This window comes from Zonotrichia albicollis, chromosome 22, assembly GCF_047830755.1.
Source record: "Zonotrichia albicollis isolate bZonAlb1 chromosome 22, bZonAlb1.hap1, whole genome shotgun sequence".
NCBI lineage: Eukaryota > Metazoa > Chordata > Aves > Passeriformes > Passerellidae > Zonotrichia > Zonotrichia albicollis.
In genome coordinates, this window is record NC_133840.1 from 3,032,501 (window position 1) to 3,052,659 (window position 20,159).

Genomic DNA, 20,159 nt, shown 5'->3' on the forward strand with positions numbered 1-20,159 from the left:
TGGAAGTTAATTCATGGCTGCAATATTCATTTCTAACTCCTCCTTTATCACAACGCTCAGGTATTGCTATGGAAGCTGATTCCTGGCTGGAATGTTCATTTCTAACTCCTCCTTTATCACAACGCTCAGGTGTGGCTGTGGATGCTCAATAATATTCAATATTCATTTCTAACTCCTCCTTTATCACAACACTCACGTATGGCTGTGGAAGTTCATTCCTGGCTGCAATATTCATTTCAAACTCCTCCATTTTCACACTCAGGTATTTCTGTGGAAGCTCATTCTTGACTGGAATATTCATTTCAAACTCTTCCCCATTATCACAATCCTCAGGTGTGGCTGTAGGTGCTCATTCCTGGCTGGAATGTTCATTTAAAACTCCTTTTCCCCTTTATCACAACACTCAGGTACTGCTGTGGAAGCTGATTTTTGGCTGCAATATGAATTTCAAACTCTTCCCCTTTATCACAATACTCAGGTATGGCTGTGGATGCTCGTTCCTGGCTGGAATATTCATTTCAAACTCCTCTTCCCCATTATCACAACACTCAGGTATGGCTGTGGATGCTCGTTCCTGGCTGGAATATTCATTTCAAACTCCTCTTCCCCATTAGCACAATGCTCAGGTGTGGCTGTGGATGCTCAATAATATTCAATATTCATTTCTAACTCCTCCTTTATCACAACACTCAGGTACTGCTATGGAAACTCATTCTTGGCTGCAATATTGATTTCAAATTTCAAATTCTTCCCCTTTATCACAAAACTCAGGTATTCCTGTGGAAGCTGATTCTTGGCTGCAATATTGATTTCAAACTCCTCTTTTCCATTTTCACACTCAGGTATTGCTGTGGACGCTCATTCCTTGCTGCAGTATTCATTTCAAACTCCTCCATTATCACAATCCTCCTCTAAAAAAGGAACCTGAAATGACAATTATTGTTCTGATTTTTAAAAGATTTTTTAAGCTTTTTGATGTTTATGTTCTTGTAACGAACTTTCTCCCGCACTTTCTGTAAATAACTTATTGTTTTATATTAAATATTTATTCACTAATTGTTTTACATTTACATAACTTTACATTTGCATTCCTCTTTTATGGAGGAAGAGAAATTTGATAGAAATTTGTTCTTTTGTGCAGTGTCATTGTCATTTCACCCTGCAATCCACGGTCACTTTTGGAAATCTGTAAATATTGGAGTCAGAAAATAAACTTCCCTTTCTACCTTAAAAACAACACTGTGTCCATCATGATATTTCATGTCTTATATTGACATTTTCTCTGTGATATTTCCAATTCTAACTGGGTGAAATTTCAAATTTTGTCACCTGTTTGAGGTCAGCTTTTCTTCCATTTTCATCAAATTGAATTTCTGTTAATGCTTTTCTCAAAATTCCCATTTTGATATTGCAAGTAACCAGTTATTTCTTCCAGTAATCCAGATTTATGAATTTCAAATGGTTCTTTTTCTTCTGAAGCTCTCTATTTTTATTGTTTTTCCTGCCCAGATGCTGGAATTTATCCAGCAGTGCACCCTGCACATGCAGGCTGCCCTTTGGAACCTTCCCTCTGATCTGCTCAGGAAATTTGGCTCCTCAAAGGCCTTGATCTGCAGCCCCTCGAGGTTTGGTGGCCTTGTCCAAGGGTAAAAAAATATTTTACTTCCATTTTCTGCTATTTTTAAATTAAGATATTTATATATATATATGAAAATATATTCTATATAAAATATATAGAAATAAATGATATAGAAATTTATTTGTATTTATATTTATTTAGTTTTCAATATTATAGATTTTATATATTTGTTTTATATTATATGTATCTATAGGCGTATTTATTTTTCTATATTTTATAAAATATTTACATTTTTACATATATTACTATTTAATATTAGCAGGTTCTTATATCTTTCTGACAATAGCAAATTTAAGTCCACTGTGATTAATTTTATTTCTGTTGTCACAGCTCTAAATAGAAACTTGATAGGTGTAAATATCTGTATATTAATTCAACATATATATATTAATAAAAAATATATAAAAATTAAAATATTTTATGTATTATGTATAATATATAATATAAATATGATATATAAAATATAATATAAATATGATATATAATATGTAATATGTAATATATAATATGTAATGTATAATATATATTACATAATACGTGATATATAATATATAATATATAATATATAGTATATAATACATAATATATAATATATACTATGTAGTATATAATATATAGTATGTAATATGTAATATGTAATATATAATATATAATATATAATAAATATATAATATATAATATATAATATGTAATATATGACATGTCATAAGCAATATATGATATATATAATATATCTATTAATTAATATATCTGTTTATTAATTAAACCCTTGAAACCAGCATTAAAAGCACTGGATTTCAGTAGCATTAAAGTAGTAGCAGGAAGAAGTTTGGTTTTTGACTTTTTAAGATCACTACAAAAGGTTTTGGGGGGTGTTCCCAACTGTTTCAGGAGTTTTTTGTGTCAGATAATGTTGGGAAAAATAAAAATATACATATAAACATATACAAAAATAAATGTACATATACACACACTGCAGGATATGCAGTGTGTGTATATGTGTATTTATTGGTTATATTGCTTCAAATAAATAAATAAACAAATATGTAAATAAATAAATACTTTTAAAACCCCTTTTAATTATATAAATATAATAAAAAGTTTTAATGAGCTGCGGAATAATTTAGAATTTTAACACCCCCATGGTATTTGTGGGCCCAGTCAAATGCAGGGTTCTGGCAGAAATTCTGCTTTTTTTCCCTTTTCTCTCTGTATCCAAGCCTTGGAGTGAATGAATTGCTGTTGTTATTTTTGGTTTTGGTGTTCAGCAGTGCTGAGGCTCCTCTGGGGAAGTTGCTGAAGGGACGAGCCAGCGTGGCCAAGAACATTTTCAGCTTTGGCTTTGGCAAGGTGAGTGCTGTGGGAGGGATTTCCTCCTGAAACTGGAACATTTTCCCCGGAATCTGCTCTTCCTCACAGTCATTATCTGTGCTATTTTAAATTTTTAATCTATTCTTATTTTTAACTTCTAGTGTATTCTTATTTTTAACTGTTAGGGCGTTCTTATTTTCAGTGTTTTAGCTTTTACTGCATTATTTTTAACTTTCAGTGCATTCTTATTTTCAATGTTTTAGCTTTTACTGCTAGTGCATTCTTATTTTCAACTTTTTAGCTTTTAGTGCATCCTAATTTTTAATTTGTAGTCCATTATTTTCAATCTTTTAACTTTTAGTGTATTCTTATTTTTAACTTTTAGTGCATTTTTATTTTCACCTTTTTAGCTTTTACTGCATTCTTATTTTCAACGTTTTAACTTTTACTGCATTATTTTTAACTTTTAGTACATTCTTATTTTCAATGTTTTAGCTTTTACTGCATTATTTTTAACTGCTAGTGCATTCTTATTTTCAACTTTTTAGCTTTTAGTGCATCCTTATTTTTAATTTGTAGTCCGTTATTTTCAATCTTTTAACTTTTAGTGTATTCTTATTTTTAACTTTTAGTGCATTTTTATTTTCACCTTTTTAACTTCTAGTGCATTCTTATTTTCAACGTTTTAACTTTTACTGCATTATTTTTAACTTTCAGTGCATTCTTATTTTCAACGTTTTAACTTTTACTGCATTCTTGTTTTTAACTTTTAATGAATTCTTATTTTTACTTTTAGTGCACTCTTTAGCTTTCTAACTTTCAGTACATTCTTCTCTTCAACTTTTTAACTTTTAGTGCATTCTTATTTTCAGCTTTTTAACTTTTAATGCATACTTGTTTTTAACTTTTACTGCATTCTTATTTTTACTTTCAGTGCATTCTTCTTTTCAACTTTTAATGAATTCTTAATTTTAACTTTTAGTACATTCTTCTTCTCAGCTTTTTTAACTTTTAGTGCATTTTTCTTTTCAACTTTTTAAGTTTTAGCGCGTTCTTATTTTTTGCTTTTTAACTTTTAGTGCATTCTTATTTTTAACTTTTAGTGCATTCTTCTTTCCTACTTTTAGTGCATTTTTACTTTTCATGCATTCTTATTTTTTGCTTTTTAACTTTTAGCGCATTCTTCTTTTTAACTTTTACTGCATTTTTCTTTTTAACTTTTAGTGCATTCTTATTTTCAACCTTTTAACTTTTAGTGCATTCTTCTTTTTAACTTTTAGTGCATTCTTCTTTCCTACTTTTAGTGCATTTTTATTTTTACTTTTCATGCATTCTTATTTTTTGCTTTTTAACTTTTAGTGCATTCTTCTTTTCAACTTTTAGTGCATTCTTATTTTTTGCTTTTTAACTTTTAGCGCATTCTTCTTTTTCACTTTTACTGCATTTTTCTTTTTAACTTGTAGTGCATTCTTATTTTCAACCTTTTAACTTTTACTACATTCTTCTTTTCAACGTTTTAACTTTTACTTCATTCTTATTTTTTACTTTTACTTCATTCTTATTTTTAACTTTTAGTGCATTCTTCTTTCCTACTTTTAGTGCATTTTTATTTTTACTTTTCATGCATTCTTATTTTTTGCTTTTTAACTTTTAGTGCATTCTTCTTTTTAACTTTTACTGCATTTTTCTTTTTAACTTTTAGTGCATTCTTATTTTCAACCTTTAACTTTTACTTCATTCTTATTTTTTACTTTTAGTGCATTCTTCTTTTTAACTTTTAGTGCATTCTTCTTTCCTACTTTTAGTGCATTTTTATTTTTACTTTTCACGCATTCTTATTTTTTGCTTTTTAACTTTTAGTGCATTCTTCTTTTTCACTTTTACTGCATTTTTCTTTTTAACTTTTAGTGCATTCTTATTTTCAACCTTTTAACTTTTAGTGCATTCTTATTTTTAACTTTTAGTGCATTCTTCTTTCCTACTTTTAGTGCATTTTTATTTTTACTTTTCATGCATTCTTATTTTTTGCTTTTTAACTTTTAGTGCATTCTTATTTTCAACCTTTTAACTTTTAGTGCATTCTTCTTTTTAACTTTTAGTGCATTCTTCCTTCCTACTTTTAGTGCATTTTTATTTTTACTTTTCATGCCTTCTTATTTTAACTTTTAGCGCATTTTTCTTTTTAACTTTTATGGCATTCTTATTTCTGCTGAAAAGATGAGGGGGGAAAAAAACCCCATGAAGAGCCCAAATATTCAGGCCTTTGGTGCCTGGTTGGGTTTAGACCAGCAGAAATTCCTATTAAAATCACCTGTGGCATTTCCTGAGGGCTGGATCTGCTTTCTTGTGGAACTTCCATCCTTCCCAACAGGAACTGTTGCATTTTGCTGTTGCATTTTTCTGTTTTATTTTGCTGTTTTATTTTGCTGTTTTATTTTCCTGCATTTCCAGTTCCACCTGGCAGGCAGTGGCCACCTGGCCTACCTGGCCTCCCTGCCCATTATTGGGGACAGGGATGTGGTCCAGGCTGATGATGAGCCGGCATTTTCCTACCCCGTGGGGCCCTACATGATCATGACCAAGTAAGTGGAATTAAAGAGTTTTTTTTTTTTTATCCCCTCTTTGTGTCTGCAAAGCAAATTTGTTGTACCAGCGGTTTGTTTGGGTGATTTCCCCTGTTTGTTCTGTGTTTATTTCCTTGTTTGCTGCTGTTTATTGATTGATATCTGAGTCAGACTGATGGCTCAGAGGCCAAAAGCAGCCCACAAGCAATATTAACCCAATTAAGGCTGATTACTGATGGCAGTGGTTCAGTATTGATCTTTTTTTTTGTGGTAGGAAATGCGTTTAGGGTGGCACAGATTGTGTTGTTCAGCATTTCATCCTTGTAAATCTTTGTCCAGGATTTCCTCTGCTTAACCTGTGCTGAAATGAGAGTTGCAAGGGCAGGCTGAGCAGTCATTTAAAATCTTGTAATTATTGGTAATAATTACAACAATATGGTGTTTTCTAATTACTGTGTGTTAAGGAAGTGGTTGTCTCTCAATTGATTTAATTGGTGATTGAATCTCCCCAAAACTCTGATTTGTGTCACCTTTGGTGAAGGGAATTCCTTGTGGGAGGAGTGGAATTTTGGGCAGGGAACCTTTCCTGCTCCATCAGCCTTCAGCAGGATGAGTTTATTTATTTATTGGCAGTTTAAAAAGAGCAAAATTTTAAATTCCTGACAGTGGGAGGCAGCACCAGAGCACCACAAAAAATAACCATATAACTGGGAAAAAAAAACCCCAAAAAACAAAACAAAACAAAACAAAAAAAAAACAACAACAAAAAAAAAAACAGGGAAAACACGGCTGGTGCAAATTGCTGTTTTTCTTTGCAGCCTGATGTGGGGAGGCAGCAGGGTGACAGTGAAGGAGCTGAGCTTCCAGCCCCAGCAGAACAGCTGGAAACTGCGCCTGGCTGACCTGCTCCTGGCTGAGCAGCAGCACAGCAGGTGGGGTGGGGGAATGGGATTTACCTGGGAAGAGTGGGATTTACCTGGGGGGAATGGGATTTATCCTGGGGGGAATGGGATTTACATAAGGAAGAATGGGATTTACTTTGGGGGAATGGGATTTACTTTGGGGGAATGGGATTTACTTGGGGGAATGGGATTTACTTTGTGGGAGTGGGATTTACCTTGAGGGAAATGGGATTTACTTTGGGGGAATGGGATTTACCTGGGGGGAATGGGATTTACATAAGGAAGAATGGGATTTACTTTGGGGGAATGGGATTTACCTGGGGGGAATGGCGTTTATCCTGGGGGAATGGGATTTACCTCAGGGGAATGGGATTTACCTGGGGGGAATGGTATTTACCTGAGAGGAATGATATTTGCATGGGAGGAATGGAATTTACCTTATGGGAATGGGATTTACTTTGTGGGAATGGGATTTACCTTGGGAGAATGGGATTTACCTCAGGGGAATGGGATTTACCTTGAGGGAAATGGGATTTACTTTGGGGGAATGGGATTTACATAAGGAAGAATGGGATTTACTTGGGGGGAATGGGATTTACCTGGGGGGAATGGGATTTACCTAAGGAAGAATGAGATTTACATAGGGAGGAATGGGATTTACCTGAGAGGAATGGGGTTTGCATGGGAGGAATGGAATTTACCTTGTGGGAATGGGATTTACCTGGGGAAGAATGGGATTTACTTTGGGAGAATGGGATTTACTTGGGGGGAATGGGATTTACATAAGGAAGAATGGGATTTACCTGGGGGAAATGGGATTTACCTGGGAAGAGTGGGATTTACCTGGGGGGAATGGCGTTTATCCTGGGGGAATGGGATTTACTTGGGGGGAATGGGATTTACCTAAGGAGGAATGGGATTTACCTGAGAGGAATGGTATTTACATAAGGAAGAATGGGATTTACCTGAGAGGAATGGGATTTACCTGGGAGGGATGGGATTTACCTGGGGGGAAATGAGGTTTACCTAGAGAAGAATGGGGTTTATCTTGGGGGAATGGGATTTACCTTGGGAGAATGGGATTTACCTGGGGGGAATGGGATTTACCTAAGGAAGAATGAGATTTACATAGGGAGGAATGGGATTTACCTGAGAGGAATGGGATTTGCATGGGAGGAATGGAATTTACCTTGAGGGAAATGGGATTTACCTTGGGGGAATGGGATTTACCTGGGGAAAATGGGATTTACATAAGGAAGAATGGGATTTAGCTAAGGAAGAATGGGATTTACATAAGGAAGAATAGGATTTACATAGGGAGAAATGGGATTTACCTGAGAGGAATGGAATTTACCTGGGAGGAATGGGATTTACCTGGGGGGAATGAGATTTACCTAGAGAAAAATGGGATTTGCCTTGAGGAAATGGGATTTACCTAAAGAAGAATGGGATTTACCTGGGAGGAATGGGATTTACCTAGGGAAGAATGGGAGTTACCTGAGGAAGAATGGGATTTACCTTGGGGGAATGGGATTTACCTGGGGGGGAAATGGGATTTACCTGGGAAGAGTGGGATTTACCTGGGGGGAATGGCATTTATCCTGGGGGAATGGGATTTACCTCAGGAGAATGGGATTTACCTTGTGGGAATGGGATTTACCTGGGGAAGAATGGGATTTACCTGGGAAGAGTGGCATTTACCTCGGGGGAATGGGATTTACCTCAGGGGAATGGGGTTTACTTTGTGGGATTGGGATTTACCTTGAGGGAAATGGGATTTACCTGGGGGGAATGGGATTTATGTAAGGAAGAATGAGATTTACCTGAGAGGAATGGGATTTACCTGAGAGGAATGGTATTTGCATGGGAGGAATGGAATTTACCTTGTGGGAATGGGATTTACCTAGGGAAGAATGGGATTTACCTTGGGGGAAATGGGATTTACCTGGGAAGAACGGGATTTACCTGGGAGGAATGGGATTTACCTAGGGAAGAATGGGAGTTACCTAGGGAAGAATAGGATTTACCTTGGGGAATGGGATTTACCTGGGAAGAACGGGATTTACCTCTCAGCAGTGTTACCCTGGGGTTGCACATCTTCCCCAGATCAGAAATCAAATATTTCAGTATAAAAAAATACATTTACACTAAAATATATTCCAACATTCGTGTCATATTGATAAAAGCACTCAGCAGGGCAGGATTTTCCTTGTTCTCATCTCAGATTTGTCTGGTAAATTTGATTTTTGCTCTCCCTGTGCAGCAAACTGCGGCACCCTCACCTGCTGCAGCTGATGTCTGTCTGTCTGTCCTGTGACCTGGACAGAACCCGCCTGGTCTATGAGAGGGTTCACTTTGGCTCTCTCTACAGCATCCTCCATGAAAGGGTAACTGCAGTGCTTGGATTTTAAATAAGAATTCACCAGAAGTTTAGTGACTAACATCTTTCCCTGAGAAGGCAAAATCCTCAGTGTGTATCTGAGTTTGTGGTTACATTACTTATTTTTAAAATTAGTTTAAAAATGTAATTAATTTTTAAAAAATTTAAATTTAATCAATATTTTTTAAAAATTGCTCAAAAATTTAAATATTTTTAAAATTTAATCAATTAAAATTTAATCCATTTTTAAAAATTGAAAAATAAAATATAACGTTAAAAATTTGAATTAAAAATTTAACTGTAATCGTTTTGTAAATTAATCTATTTTTAAAAATGAAAAAAAAATTAAGACTAACAGATTTAAAAATTTAAATTTAATCAGTTTAAAAAGTTTTAATCCAGTTTTAAAACTGAAAAATTAAATTTAAATTTAAAAAATTAAGTTAAAAAAAATTAAATTTGATAAATGTTTTTAAAAATTTAGTCAATTTAAAAAAAATTAAATCTGTGCTTTATTGTTGTCGTTTAATATTTTTCTCTTATTTTTAAGATGTTGTTACTTGGTTTAGCATCAAGAACAAAAAATAAATTTCCTTTTTCCTCCTATAAATTTCATTTGCTGCCTTCTCCACCAAACCATACCCACAATAACCAACAGTGACTTCCCCTCAGCTCACGTTTTCCCGCCTGCCCTGCAGATTTGGTGATTTTGGGGTTGTTTTTGCAGCGAGCAGAGTTCCCAGTGCTGCAGACGGAGACGCTGCTGCACATCCTGCTGCAGATCCTGGATGCGCTGAGGTTCCTGCACTCCCGCGGCTTCCTGCACCGCTCCCTGTCCTCCCTCGCCATCCAGATCGTGTCCTCGGGAGAGGGCAAGCTCTGCAACCTGGAGCACATGATCGAGAGGTGAGGAACTCCATCAGGGATGCTCTGAAACTGGGGTTGTGTCAGAACCCAGGAAATTCCTCTGGAAATTCTCTGCAAATTCCTCTGGAAATTCCTCTGCAAATTCCTCCGGCTGCCCTGGGGTCTCAGAGCACAGAGCCCAAGGCCCCCCCGTGCCTTTGATTCACACCATGGAAAAACAAAATTACCGACTTTATTTGAGGATTTACAAGTCGAGAGTTTAAGCAGAATAAAAGTTGGTTGGTCGCGGGGTGAAATAGAGATTTTTGGGGTTTTTTAGAATGGGGGTTCAGCTTCCTGCACCGCTCCCTGTCCTCCCTCGCCATCCAGATCGTGTCCTCAGGGGAGGGCAGGCTCTGCAACCTGGAGCACGTGATAGAGAGGTGAGGAACTCCATCAGGGAATCTGTGGGAACACTGGAAATTCCTCTGGAAATCCCTCTGGAAATTCTCTGGAAATCCCTCTGGAAATCCCTCTAGAAATTCCTCTGTCTGCCCTGGAGGACTCGAGACCCTGCCAAGGGGCTCAGAGACCTTGGCACAAATCCCAAGGCCCCCCTGTGCCTTTGATTTACACCATGGGGAAAAAAAAAAATTACCAACTTTATATGAAGAATTGCAAGTCAAGAGAGTTGAAGTGGAATAATAATTGGTCATGGGGTGAAAAATAGATTTTTGAGGTTTTTAGAATGGGGGTTCAGCTTCCTGCACTGCTCCCTCTTCTCCTTTGCCATCCAGATCGTGTCCTTGGGGGAGGACACAAAAAATTTCCTCAGGTTTGCTCTGAAATTGGGGATGGGACATCCAGCACCTCCTTAGACTGATGGGAATTCAGTGCCACCAGTCAGATAAAAGGATTTTTTTTCATCTCAGTATTACTGAAATTGTCCCCTGGACACGTTGGAAAATAAAGTTTTTTACAGCTTTCTGTGTTTTATTCGTGGTCAGAGGTAAAGGGTTGTTTGGCAAGCTCCTGTTGGGAAAATTTCTGCTTTTTTTAGGGTTTATTACTTTTAGTAGTAGTAATTGTAGTAGTAGTAGTATATTATTATTATTATTATCATTATTATAATAATGATAGTACTATATAATTATGTTATCATTATTATCATTATTCTTATAATATTTTATTTATATTTTATTTTACTTTTTTAATTATTTTAGGGAGTTTTTTAAAATTGTAAAGTTGTTAAAGACGGTGTTGCTTTCCCCAGAAAATCTTTGCCAAAAGACACTTCCTGCACATTTCTATTTGCATTTACTGCACACATAATAATAATAATAATAATAATAATAATAATAATAATAATAATAATAGTAATAATAATAGTAAATGTAGGTGTTTTTTTTAATTGTAAAGTCATTACAGGAGGTGTTGCTTTCCCCAGAAAATCTTTGCCAAAATACATTTACTGCACATTTCTATTTGCAGTAAATGTCTTTAATGCCCCGAACCTTTGATGTATTAAACTAAAAGCTGTAGCACACTCAGGTGTTTAATTCCTACATACAGCCCTTGCAGTTGAGTGTGTTTTATGTCCTAATTTCCAGTTTTTCCCCTTTTTTTGCAGCAGGGACAGTGGGGAGCACAGTGACCTGACCCGAATCCCTGTGCCAGCCCAGCTGTTCCGCTGGAGCTCCCCTGAAATCGTCCTGGGCAAACCTGGCACGGTCAAATCTGACGTTTACAGCTTCTGTGCAGTGCTGCAGGAGGCCCTGACAGGTCAGAGCACACCTTTGGGATAAAAAATAAACCAGGCAAAATTAAAAAAAAATAAACAGGCAAAAATAAACCGGAAAAAATAAACCAGGCAAAAACCCCAAATATTAACGACAATAACAAAGATTATTGGGAGCTCCTGTAAAATGCGATCAAAAAACTTAGAATTGTGTGGCTAAGGGATGAAATTATTGTAGAAATAAAGTGTTTTTCTGCTGTTTATTTTTCTTCTTCCTACCAGCACAGCAAAACATTCAATTAAGTCTTTTCACTGCTCAAAACAAGCTTGTGCAGCTTTTGTGTTTTGGATCTGTGTGATAACTTGGAGATAAGTTAATGTTACTGTGTTATTGTAGCTGTTATTACAGATAATGTCTGCTCTGCATTCACTCTGACTGTTCTGACAGTGAAATGGGAGAAACAATTACCCTAAAAATTAATCCCAGTGAAGAATCCAGAGCAGGGCTGTTTGCAGTGTCACTCTCCCCTGGATATTCCTGTCAGCTCCCTTGAAAGCACCCACTGTTGGAATAAGACAGGGAGGAGATGCCAGTGCTTGTTTTTAATTGTAAAATACTGAATGGACAGGGAAAATGTGATTTTTTTATTTTATTACATTTTATTTTACCACTTTTTTTTTTTAATTACATTAGGGAATGATGTAATTTTTTAAAAATTAGCATTAAAGTGCAGCTGGTGACATAAAATCTGCCCTTGTGTCTTGCAGAGAGCCCTCCCTGGAAAGGTGTGGAAGACTCAGCTGTGAAGCAGCTCATCCTTTCAGGGCAGCAGCTGCAGGCAGATGTCAGGCTCCCCCTGCTCTATTATGATGTTGTCAAGTCAGGGTTGGAGCCCAAGCAGAGGAACCGCTCCATGAAGCTCCAGGATATTCAATATATCCTCAAAAATGACCTGAAGGTGATTTCCAGCACTCTCATCTTTGATATGTCCATTCAGATTCTGCTTAAATCTAGAGGAGGTGACCCAACGCTCTCAGAAAAGCAGGCAGAGACACAGAACTGTCAAATACAATTGTATTTTATTCCTTTTTTTTTTGTTTTGTTTTACAGGACTTGGTTAAATCTGAAAGTGGTGGAATAGCCAAAGCCCAGAGATCTGCTGTTCTTGCAGATGTCAACATCTGCTGGGCATCAGCTTTTAGCTTCCAGAAGAGAACAGTGGAAGTCCAGGAGAGAGAGATGAGCAAGGCTGGTGAGTTTCCTGGGGCAGGATGTTCCTTCGTGTGTTCCTCACAGAAATCCCAATTAAAGTGGGAGCACTCACAGAATTTGTGGTGCAGGTTGAAGACAGGAAGCAGCTGGTTTTGGATTTTAGCTGCCACTTTATGTACACTCAGGACTCCAAATCTGTTTTGCTCAGGCGGAGTTTTCAGCAGAGGTGTCAAACGCTGCTCGTGGGATTTCTGAATTCCCAGTTTAGCAGAATTGCAAATTGTTGGATTTCTGGAGGAATGATTCCATGTTCCCAATTGCATTTTCCAGGTGGTTTTGCTGCCCCCAAGGACTCTGCTTTCCCCCAGGAGAGCAGCGCTGTGGTGCTGCAGGAGGCAGCAGAGCCCCCTGAGCAGGACAGGCTCTGCTCTGAGGGGCAGCCAGCAGCCTCTCCCTGCAGTGAGAGTGATGTGGACGAGAGCCTGTGCAGCTTTGAGATGAATGAAATCCTGGCCAGTTACCCAGAAGGTCCCCAGGATTTCCTGCAAGGAGGACCTGGGTCAGGCCAGGCCCTGAAAGATGGAGAAAGGCAGCAGGAGCAAGAGCAGAGCCAGTGGGAGGCTGAGGAGGAAGAGGAGTCCTCAGCATCCAGCACAGGCTTCACTGGAGAGGAGGAGGAGGAGGAGGAGGGAGAGGAAGATGAGGAGGAGGAAGAGGAAAGGGTGAGAGAAGCCCCTGGGCTGTCCCAGATGAGGGGAGATGCTGGCAGCAGGCTGAGCAGCTCCTCCCGGAGCGAGCAGCACATCAGCAAGTGCGTGCTGAACCTGAAGATCATGCAGAGCATGCTGCAGCAGGCTGGGCACTCCCTGAGCAGGACTGAGCAGGAGCTGGACAGGCTGAAGGCCCAGGCAAAGCAGAGCAGGCTGCTCCAGGAGCTCAGGATGAATCTGCTCCCCAAGGGAAATTCTAAAGGAAGACACTGGGATGGCTCTGGTGCTGCTTCCCACAACACCAACGAGGCTCTTTCTGGAGTTGATATTTTTTTACACCAGGCTGTGGCTCCGCCATCCAGGGATTACATTCCACCTCCAGTAACGTGTCAGGCACCAGGCAGAGACAGCTCCCAGGCTGTTCCCAAGACAGCCAAGGACAGAGAGGCAATGCAGAATGAGAAATGGAAGAGCAAAATTGCAGCCGCCCATCGTGACCCGGGCTGCAGCGTGGGGCTGGATGGTGAAGGGAGCCCAAACCAGGAGGTAAAGTGTTGAGCAAGGGCCTGGTTATCATTTCTGTGATCCTTAGCAGAGATGGGTGGTGTCCAGGAGGAGGGATGAATCTGTCCTTTCAAATGTGCTTTAAATGCAGGAATGAAGGCAGCTCAGCAGTGCAATTGTGTTATTTCCCCTTTCTCTCCAGTCCTCCCAGGACTGCACTGATCCAGGGGCTCAGGGTGGGGTTAGAATCCAAATCCTGCACTGAAATGGAGATGGGAATCTCAGGGAAAAGGAGAAATTTTCTCCTCTTTCTCCTCTTCTCTCAGTGGAGAAATATTTCTGTTTGTGTTGAGGCCTAAGCTGTTATTGGGAAGGGCTTCTGGATCACTTTCATTATTAAATACATGGACCAAAGAGAAAGAGAGAAATCCAATTACATCTCTCCTGTCAGGATAATCTTGACTCATTCAGGTCCACTCATCCCCCTGGAAGTTCCATGTTTTCACTGCCTGCCTGCACCTGAAACTGCTATAAATGCAGGGCAGAGCTGGATTTATATTTTATATTTATATTCTGCTGGAGTTGTCATCCTAAAATAAACCTAAAATAAAACTCAGGGATTAAAGTTGGTGCTGTCCTGTTCTGAGGCTGCATCCCAGCCAGCTCAGGCAGTAATTAGCAGTAATTAGCAGAGTGCCCAGTGTGTGCTGAATCACTGCTTGTTGGACTCCTTTCAGCATTTCCTCCCACACGTGTCTGCAAGGAGCCAGCAAAAGTTCAACCTGCAGTGCCAGAGAGGAGCTGATTCACATCCTGCAGCAAGGAGGGAGAAGGGGTGAGTTTTGATCTTATTCGTACAAGAGTTAATTCTGACAGATTCATCTGCAGAGAGAGAGAGGCACATCAGGATCAAGGCTGGCATTAAATGTTCCTCAGGAAGGCAAAAGCCATCTGTGCAGAGAGGAGCCTGCTGTGAGTCACTGTCAGCTGCAGAGCTGCTGTGACAGGGCACTTTGTGCTAAAGAGAGCTGGTAAAAATGATTTCACATCCTCTGGGATGGAGGTCAGTGGTCCAAAATGTACCAGGGCCTAAGGAGAGCGATGTGGGGAGGTGTTAATGAAGGTGGTTCTCCTCTCTGGGCACAGCCTCCTTCAATTCCCAGCAGAAATGCTTTTTAGTGACATTTCTCTGTGATTTTAAGCAGCACATGTTGAAATTAGCTGGCAAAATTTGTGCAGATTCGTGTTGGAAAGAGGGGGACAGACACTTCTTTCAATGTTTGGTCAAATCAGAAAAAAATTACAGCAGTTTTAAATGAATCCATGATCCATTTTGGATCAGAAATACCTGTTGGTAAAGAACAGAACAGAAATATTCCATGGTCAGGGAAGTCAAATCAGGAAAACTGTGCAGTTTTAAATTAATCCATGATCCATTTTGGATCAGAAATACCTGTTGGTAAAGAACAGAACAGAAATATTCCATGGTCAGGGAAGTCAAATCAGGAAAACTGTGCAGTTTTAAATTAATCCATGATCCATTTTGGATCAGAAATACCTGTTGGTAAAGAACAGAACAGAAATATTAGAACAGAAATATTCCATGGTCAGGGAAGACCAAATCAGGAAAACTGCTGCAGTTTTAAAATTAATCCATGATCCATTTGGATCAGAAATACCTGTTGGTAAAGAACAGAACAGAAATATTAGAACAGAAATATTCCATCGTCAGGCAAGGTCAAATCAGGAAAACTGCAGTTTTAAATTAATCCATGATCCATTTGGATCAGAAAAACCTATTGGTAAAGAACAGAACAGAAATATTCCATGGTCAGGCAAGGTCAAATCAGGAAAACTGCAGTTTTTAAACTAATCCATGATCCATTTGGATCAGAAAAACCTGTTGGAAAAGGTTAGAACAGAAATATTAGAACAGAAATATTTGATGGTCAGGGAAGGTCAAATCAGGAAAACTGTGCAGTTTTAAATTACTCCATGGTCCATTTTGGATCAGAAAAACCTGTTGGTAAAGAACAGAACAGAAATATTAGAACAGAAATATTCCATGGTCAGGGAAGGTCAAATCAGGAAAACTGTGCAGTTTTAAATTAATCCATGGTTCATTTTGGATCAGAAATACCTGTTGGTAAAGAACAGAACAGAAATATTTGATGGTCAGTGGAGGTCAGGGAGTGAACTCTGGTTGGAGAATCAGTGTCCAGGTGTGAAATTGTGATCCCCTCAATAAAACAATCCCCACAATCACCCATGGTGTGGTTTTTGGATGCTGCAGCTCTGCTCTGACATGTACAGCTTGTCTGGTTAATCTGGAATAAACCTAAATAATTATTATCTGTGCTTTCCAAGCTCCTGGCAGCTCAATCTGCTGGTTCTGCTGGGTTGTTAAAAGGCTGAGAGGCACACGTGCTCTAATTGATGTTAAAACAACTTGGAGCCTTTTCCTGGCTGGGGAATACTTGACACAATATGCTCAGGCTCTAAAATAGTTTGTGCATTTCACAATCATTTCTTGCAGGTGCCACTCAAAGCCAAGGGTGGAATTCTGCAGCAAAAAAAGCAGCGAGAAGAGGAGGGTGGTGCAGTCAGGATGGAGGAGTGAGTAAATCGGTGTTAAATCGGTGTTAAATCAGTGTTAAATCAATGCTAAATCAGTGTTAAATCAGTGTCAAATCAGTGTTAAATCAATGTTAAGTCAGTAAGTAAGTGTTAAAACATCAGTGTCAAATCAGTGTTAAATCATTATTAAATCAGTGTTAAATCAATATTAAATCAGTGTCAAATCAGTGTCAAATCTGTTAAATCAGTGTTAAGTCAGTGTTAAATCAGTGTTAAATCAATGTTAAATCAGTGTTAAATCAATGTTAAGTCAGTGTCAAATCAGTGTTAAATCAATATTAAGTCAGTAAGTCATTGTCACATCAGTGTCAAATCAGTGTTAAATCATTATTAAATCAATGTTAAGTCAGTGTCAAATCAGTATTAAATCAATGTTAAATCAGTGTTAAATCAATGTTAAACCAGTGTTAAATCAGTGTTAAGTCAGTGCCAAATCAGTGTCAGATCAGTGTCAAATCAGTGTCAGATCAGTGTCAAATCAGTGTTAAATCAGTGTCAAATCAATGTTAAATCAATGTTAAGTCAGTGCCAAATCAGTGTCAAATCAGTGTTAAATCAATATTAAATCAGTGTTAAATCAGTGTTAAACCAGCATTAATAGCAGACATCTTGCTGCAGTGCAGAGCATTAAACTCAGCACACAAGGAAAGGTCTCTGTGCTTTAATTGCTGGAGCTCTGTGAGGTTGTTCTTGGAGGGAATCCAAGTGAGTGGGATCCTGTGTCTTGCACATTCTGGGCACAGAATAATCGCAGGCACGTTGGGGTGGTTTGGTTTCTGGAACTGGAGGGATTTCCAGCCTGGTTTTGGGCAGGGTGAGGATTCAGGAGGGGCAGGGATGGCAGTGCCCAGTGGATGGCAGCACGGGCATGGATAACGGAGAATCCAGCCAACAAAACCCGTTCCTGTGGAGACTTGTCCATATCATTTTTGTGCAGGCTTTAAAATTTAAAAACCTTTATTTTATTTAAAATAAAATGAAATGTTTAGCACTTCATGACAGAGGTTGTGGTGCTGCCACCTCTAACCTTTGCGTTTCCAAATGCCAGTTTTCCAAATTTCCACACTGCGGGCACAGTGAAGTGCAGGGGATGCTCTGAAGCTCCAGATTCCGGGGTGTGAAGTGGTAATTTTGGGTGGTTTTTTTTGTGTAGTTGAAGTGAAGCAGATGGCCAGGAGAGTGGCCTCGGGCCAGCTGGGGCTCAGCTGTCCCCACCCCAGCAGTGAGTGCACGTCTGAGAGCGAAGCTGAGAGCGTCAGGGAGCTGCCCCGGGATGGCCCTGCTGGAGCCCGCAGAGCCCAGCCGGGCTGGGGGTGGCAGCCGGGCCAGGCTGCCGAGCCCTGGGACAGCGAGGGCAGAAGCGACTCTGGGGACAGCGACCCGGAGCCTGCGCCCAGGGCTCCCACCGCAGGTAAACGCTCTGCTCTCTTTCTGTCCCGTTTCCATTCGCATCTCAGCTTCTGGGAGGTTTTTTACAAATTTTTTGTCCGTTTTATCGTGCCCTCAGAGCGAGTCAGGCACTTGCTGATGTCGCAGACATTTTTTCATAGAAATCCTTTCTTTCACATTTGTCCATCTTCTGGGAAGCAGAGCCCCAGAAGAAGAATGTAAACAATTGTTATCAGCTGCTGTGAAATGCAGCAGTGTCCCTGTGATTGGCTCATCTTCCATGGGTACCATTAAAGGCCAATCACAGGAGCAGCTCAGGGACAGATTCCCTGCACACAGAACTTTGTTATTCATTCCTTCTATTCTATTCTTAGCTTAGCAGCCTCTGCAACTTCTCTTCCTTTTCTTTTGAGTATAGTTATAATGTACTATATGTCTTATATAAATAAATCAAGCCTTCTGATCAAGGAACAAGATTCTCGTCCTTCTCTCACCACAGTGACTGTCTAAGGTCGCTGTAATACCCTGATGGGCATACATAGAGATAAGGTGATTATTAGGTGTTAATAGGGGGAGGGGATGAGCGTGGAGAAATTCATCATGGCTGATGAATGTTTTCAGCAGGAGGAACCCAAAGCTCTCAGAGCCCTGAGAGTGCTGGCACACTTTTATTCCTTCCTGTTGAAGATGGAGGGAGAGACCCAACTTCCTTGTTCAGCATCTGACTCCGTTTATTCACTCAATCAATCACTTTTTATAACCGTGTTAATTAAGTTCATGTATATTGCAAACCCGAGCTCACAGTAGGTCAGAGATTACACACCAACTCCTCCTTATGTTTCCAATACCAAGATTTGGGTTCTCAAAATTATTTTTGCTTTCCCAAAACAGCCAAAGATAGAATATCTACTTGTTATGAGAAAGCTGCCTGAGAACTCTGGTATGCCAGGTTCTCAAGGCCTTCATGTTTGTCACTTTTACTTGTAATTAAAAACAACCTGAGAACTTCTGATGTTTACAGAAACAGGCTGTGAGAACCTGTCCCCCACAGCTGCCTCCCAAGCCATTTCTGAAAAAATCTCCAACACCTTCCAGCTGCTTTTCCTGCAGCAGCTCAGTGGGTAAAGCTTTTCAAAAAGTTCTGGACAAAGGAACAGGGGCAAGGTTCCCCTGCTTAGATTAATTAACGAGGTGAGCGTTTAAATGTCATTATTTCTCCGTGTTCCTGGCAGACAATTAGTGCCACTGCCTGCTCTCATTGATATTCCAGCAGTGCCTCAGATCACTCACTTCACATCTCTTTTTTTATTTATTTCTTTATTTTTGGTTAATAATTTTGTTCCATTCTGACATCCTAGGGAGGAGCTGCCAGTCCCCAGCACCAGAGGAGGAGGCAGAGTCTGGAAAATCCATTCCCAAGAGCTCAGCCCTTCCTCAGCAAGCTGAGAGTCTCTCTAGAGTATGTACAGAAATCCAGGGAGCTGCTTGTCCATGGAAAACTTTAGCCTGAGCTGATCTGAGTAACAATTCCCCTCCTCATTCCTCCTTCTTTTTCGTTATTTTGTTTTATGAACCACCAAGGTAATGCAAGGAGCAGGAGGTGGGTTGAAAGTCAGGGAATAATTAAATAGAATTTCAGAATTTCTGTGGTTTTTATTGGCTGAAATGTGTATTTTTTATTAATAGAGAGGGGGATCATCTCAGGTGATGATGTCTTTCACAGGGACATTCAAGGGAATTGCATTGTTCCCTTAATTCACCTCCTGATGGGACTGAAGAATTCTTCACTCCTGATTATTTCCTTCCTCCTGCTCTTGAGGGAAGGTCAGAACCAGAGGTAAAAATAACATTTTTTGGACATGAGTTGCACAACATGTGGTTTAATTGTGCTCTCATTTGATTTGAAGAGAGCTGTGGAAAATGGGAGCTTTTATTTCCATTATTATTCTTTTCTTTCAAAACAGTACCTGCAAATAAAGATTTGGGTAAGAGTTAGCAAATTAATTTTCACTAATTTCTGGAAGAAATGAATTCTGGAAGAAAATTTTCTATTTTACTGTTAAATCCAGTCTGGGCTGTTTGCTGATGAGCTCCTGAAAAGTTTCTCTCTCCACTCCCATCATCCTGGGAGGGTTGTCCTGCCCTTTGCAGCTGCTCTGTTAAAAATGGAATTAAATTCTCTTTTTCCCCTTTTCAGACCTCAGATGCTGAGGGCAGAGCTGAAGATGTTTGTGCAGGATTTTTACAGAAATCACCTGCAGATGCAGCAATTCAGGCTCCAGGTAAATGTCCTTTTCCCAGAAGCACTTCTGAGGCAGGGGCACAG

The 20,159-nt window shown here is 39.2% G+C and overlaps 1 protein-coding gene across 1 annotated transcript in view; it reads left to right on the top strand.

Moving 5' to 3' along the window:
* Positions 1-20,159, top strand: part of TEX14 (testis expressed 14, intercellular bridge forming factor) — a 44,513-nt gene that overhangs the window by 12,005 nt on the left and 12,349 nt on the right. Inside the window, exons 5-20 of the mRNA XM_074557059.1 lie at positions 1,510-1,646; positions 2,908-2,989; positions 5,402-5,532; positions 6,333-6,446; positions 8,680-8,803; positions 9,524-9,702; positions 11,273-11,424; positions 12,149-12,339; positions 12,492-12,633; positions 12,924-13,849; positions 14,545-14,642; positions 16,344-16,423; positions 17,598-17,855; positions 19,192-19,292; positions 19,557-19,670; positions 20,031-20,115. Of these exons, the coding sequence (XP_074413160.1) occupies positions 1,510-1,646; positions 2,908-2,989; positions 5,402-5,532; positions 6,333-6,446; positions 8,680-8,803; positions 9,524-9,702; positions 11,273-11,424; positions 12,149-12,339; positions 12,492-12,633; positions 12,924-13,849; positions 14,545-14,642; positions 16,344-16,423; positions 17,598-17,855; positions 19,192-19,292; positions 19,557-19,670; positions 20,031-20,115 (2,914 nt within the window). The remainder of the gene's footprint in view (positions 1-1,509; positions 1,647-2,907; positions 2,990-5,401; positions 5,533-6,332; positions 6,447-8,679; positions 8,804-9,523; positions 9,703-11,272; positions 11,425-12,148; positions 12,340-12,491; positions 12,634-12,923; positions 13,850-14,544; positions 14,643-16,343; positions 16,424-17,597; positions 17,856-19,191; positions 19,293-19,556; positions 19,671-20,030; positions 20,116-20,159) is intronic.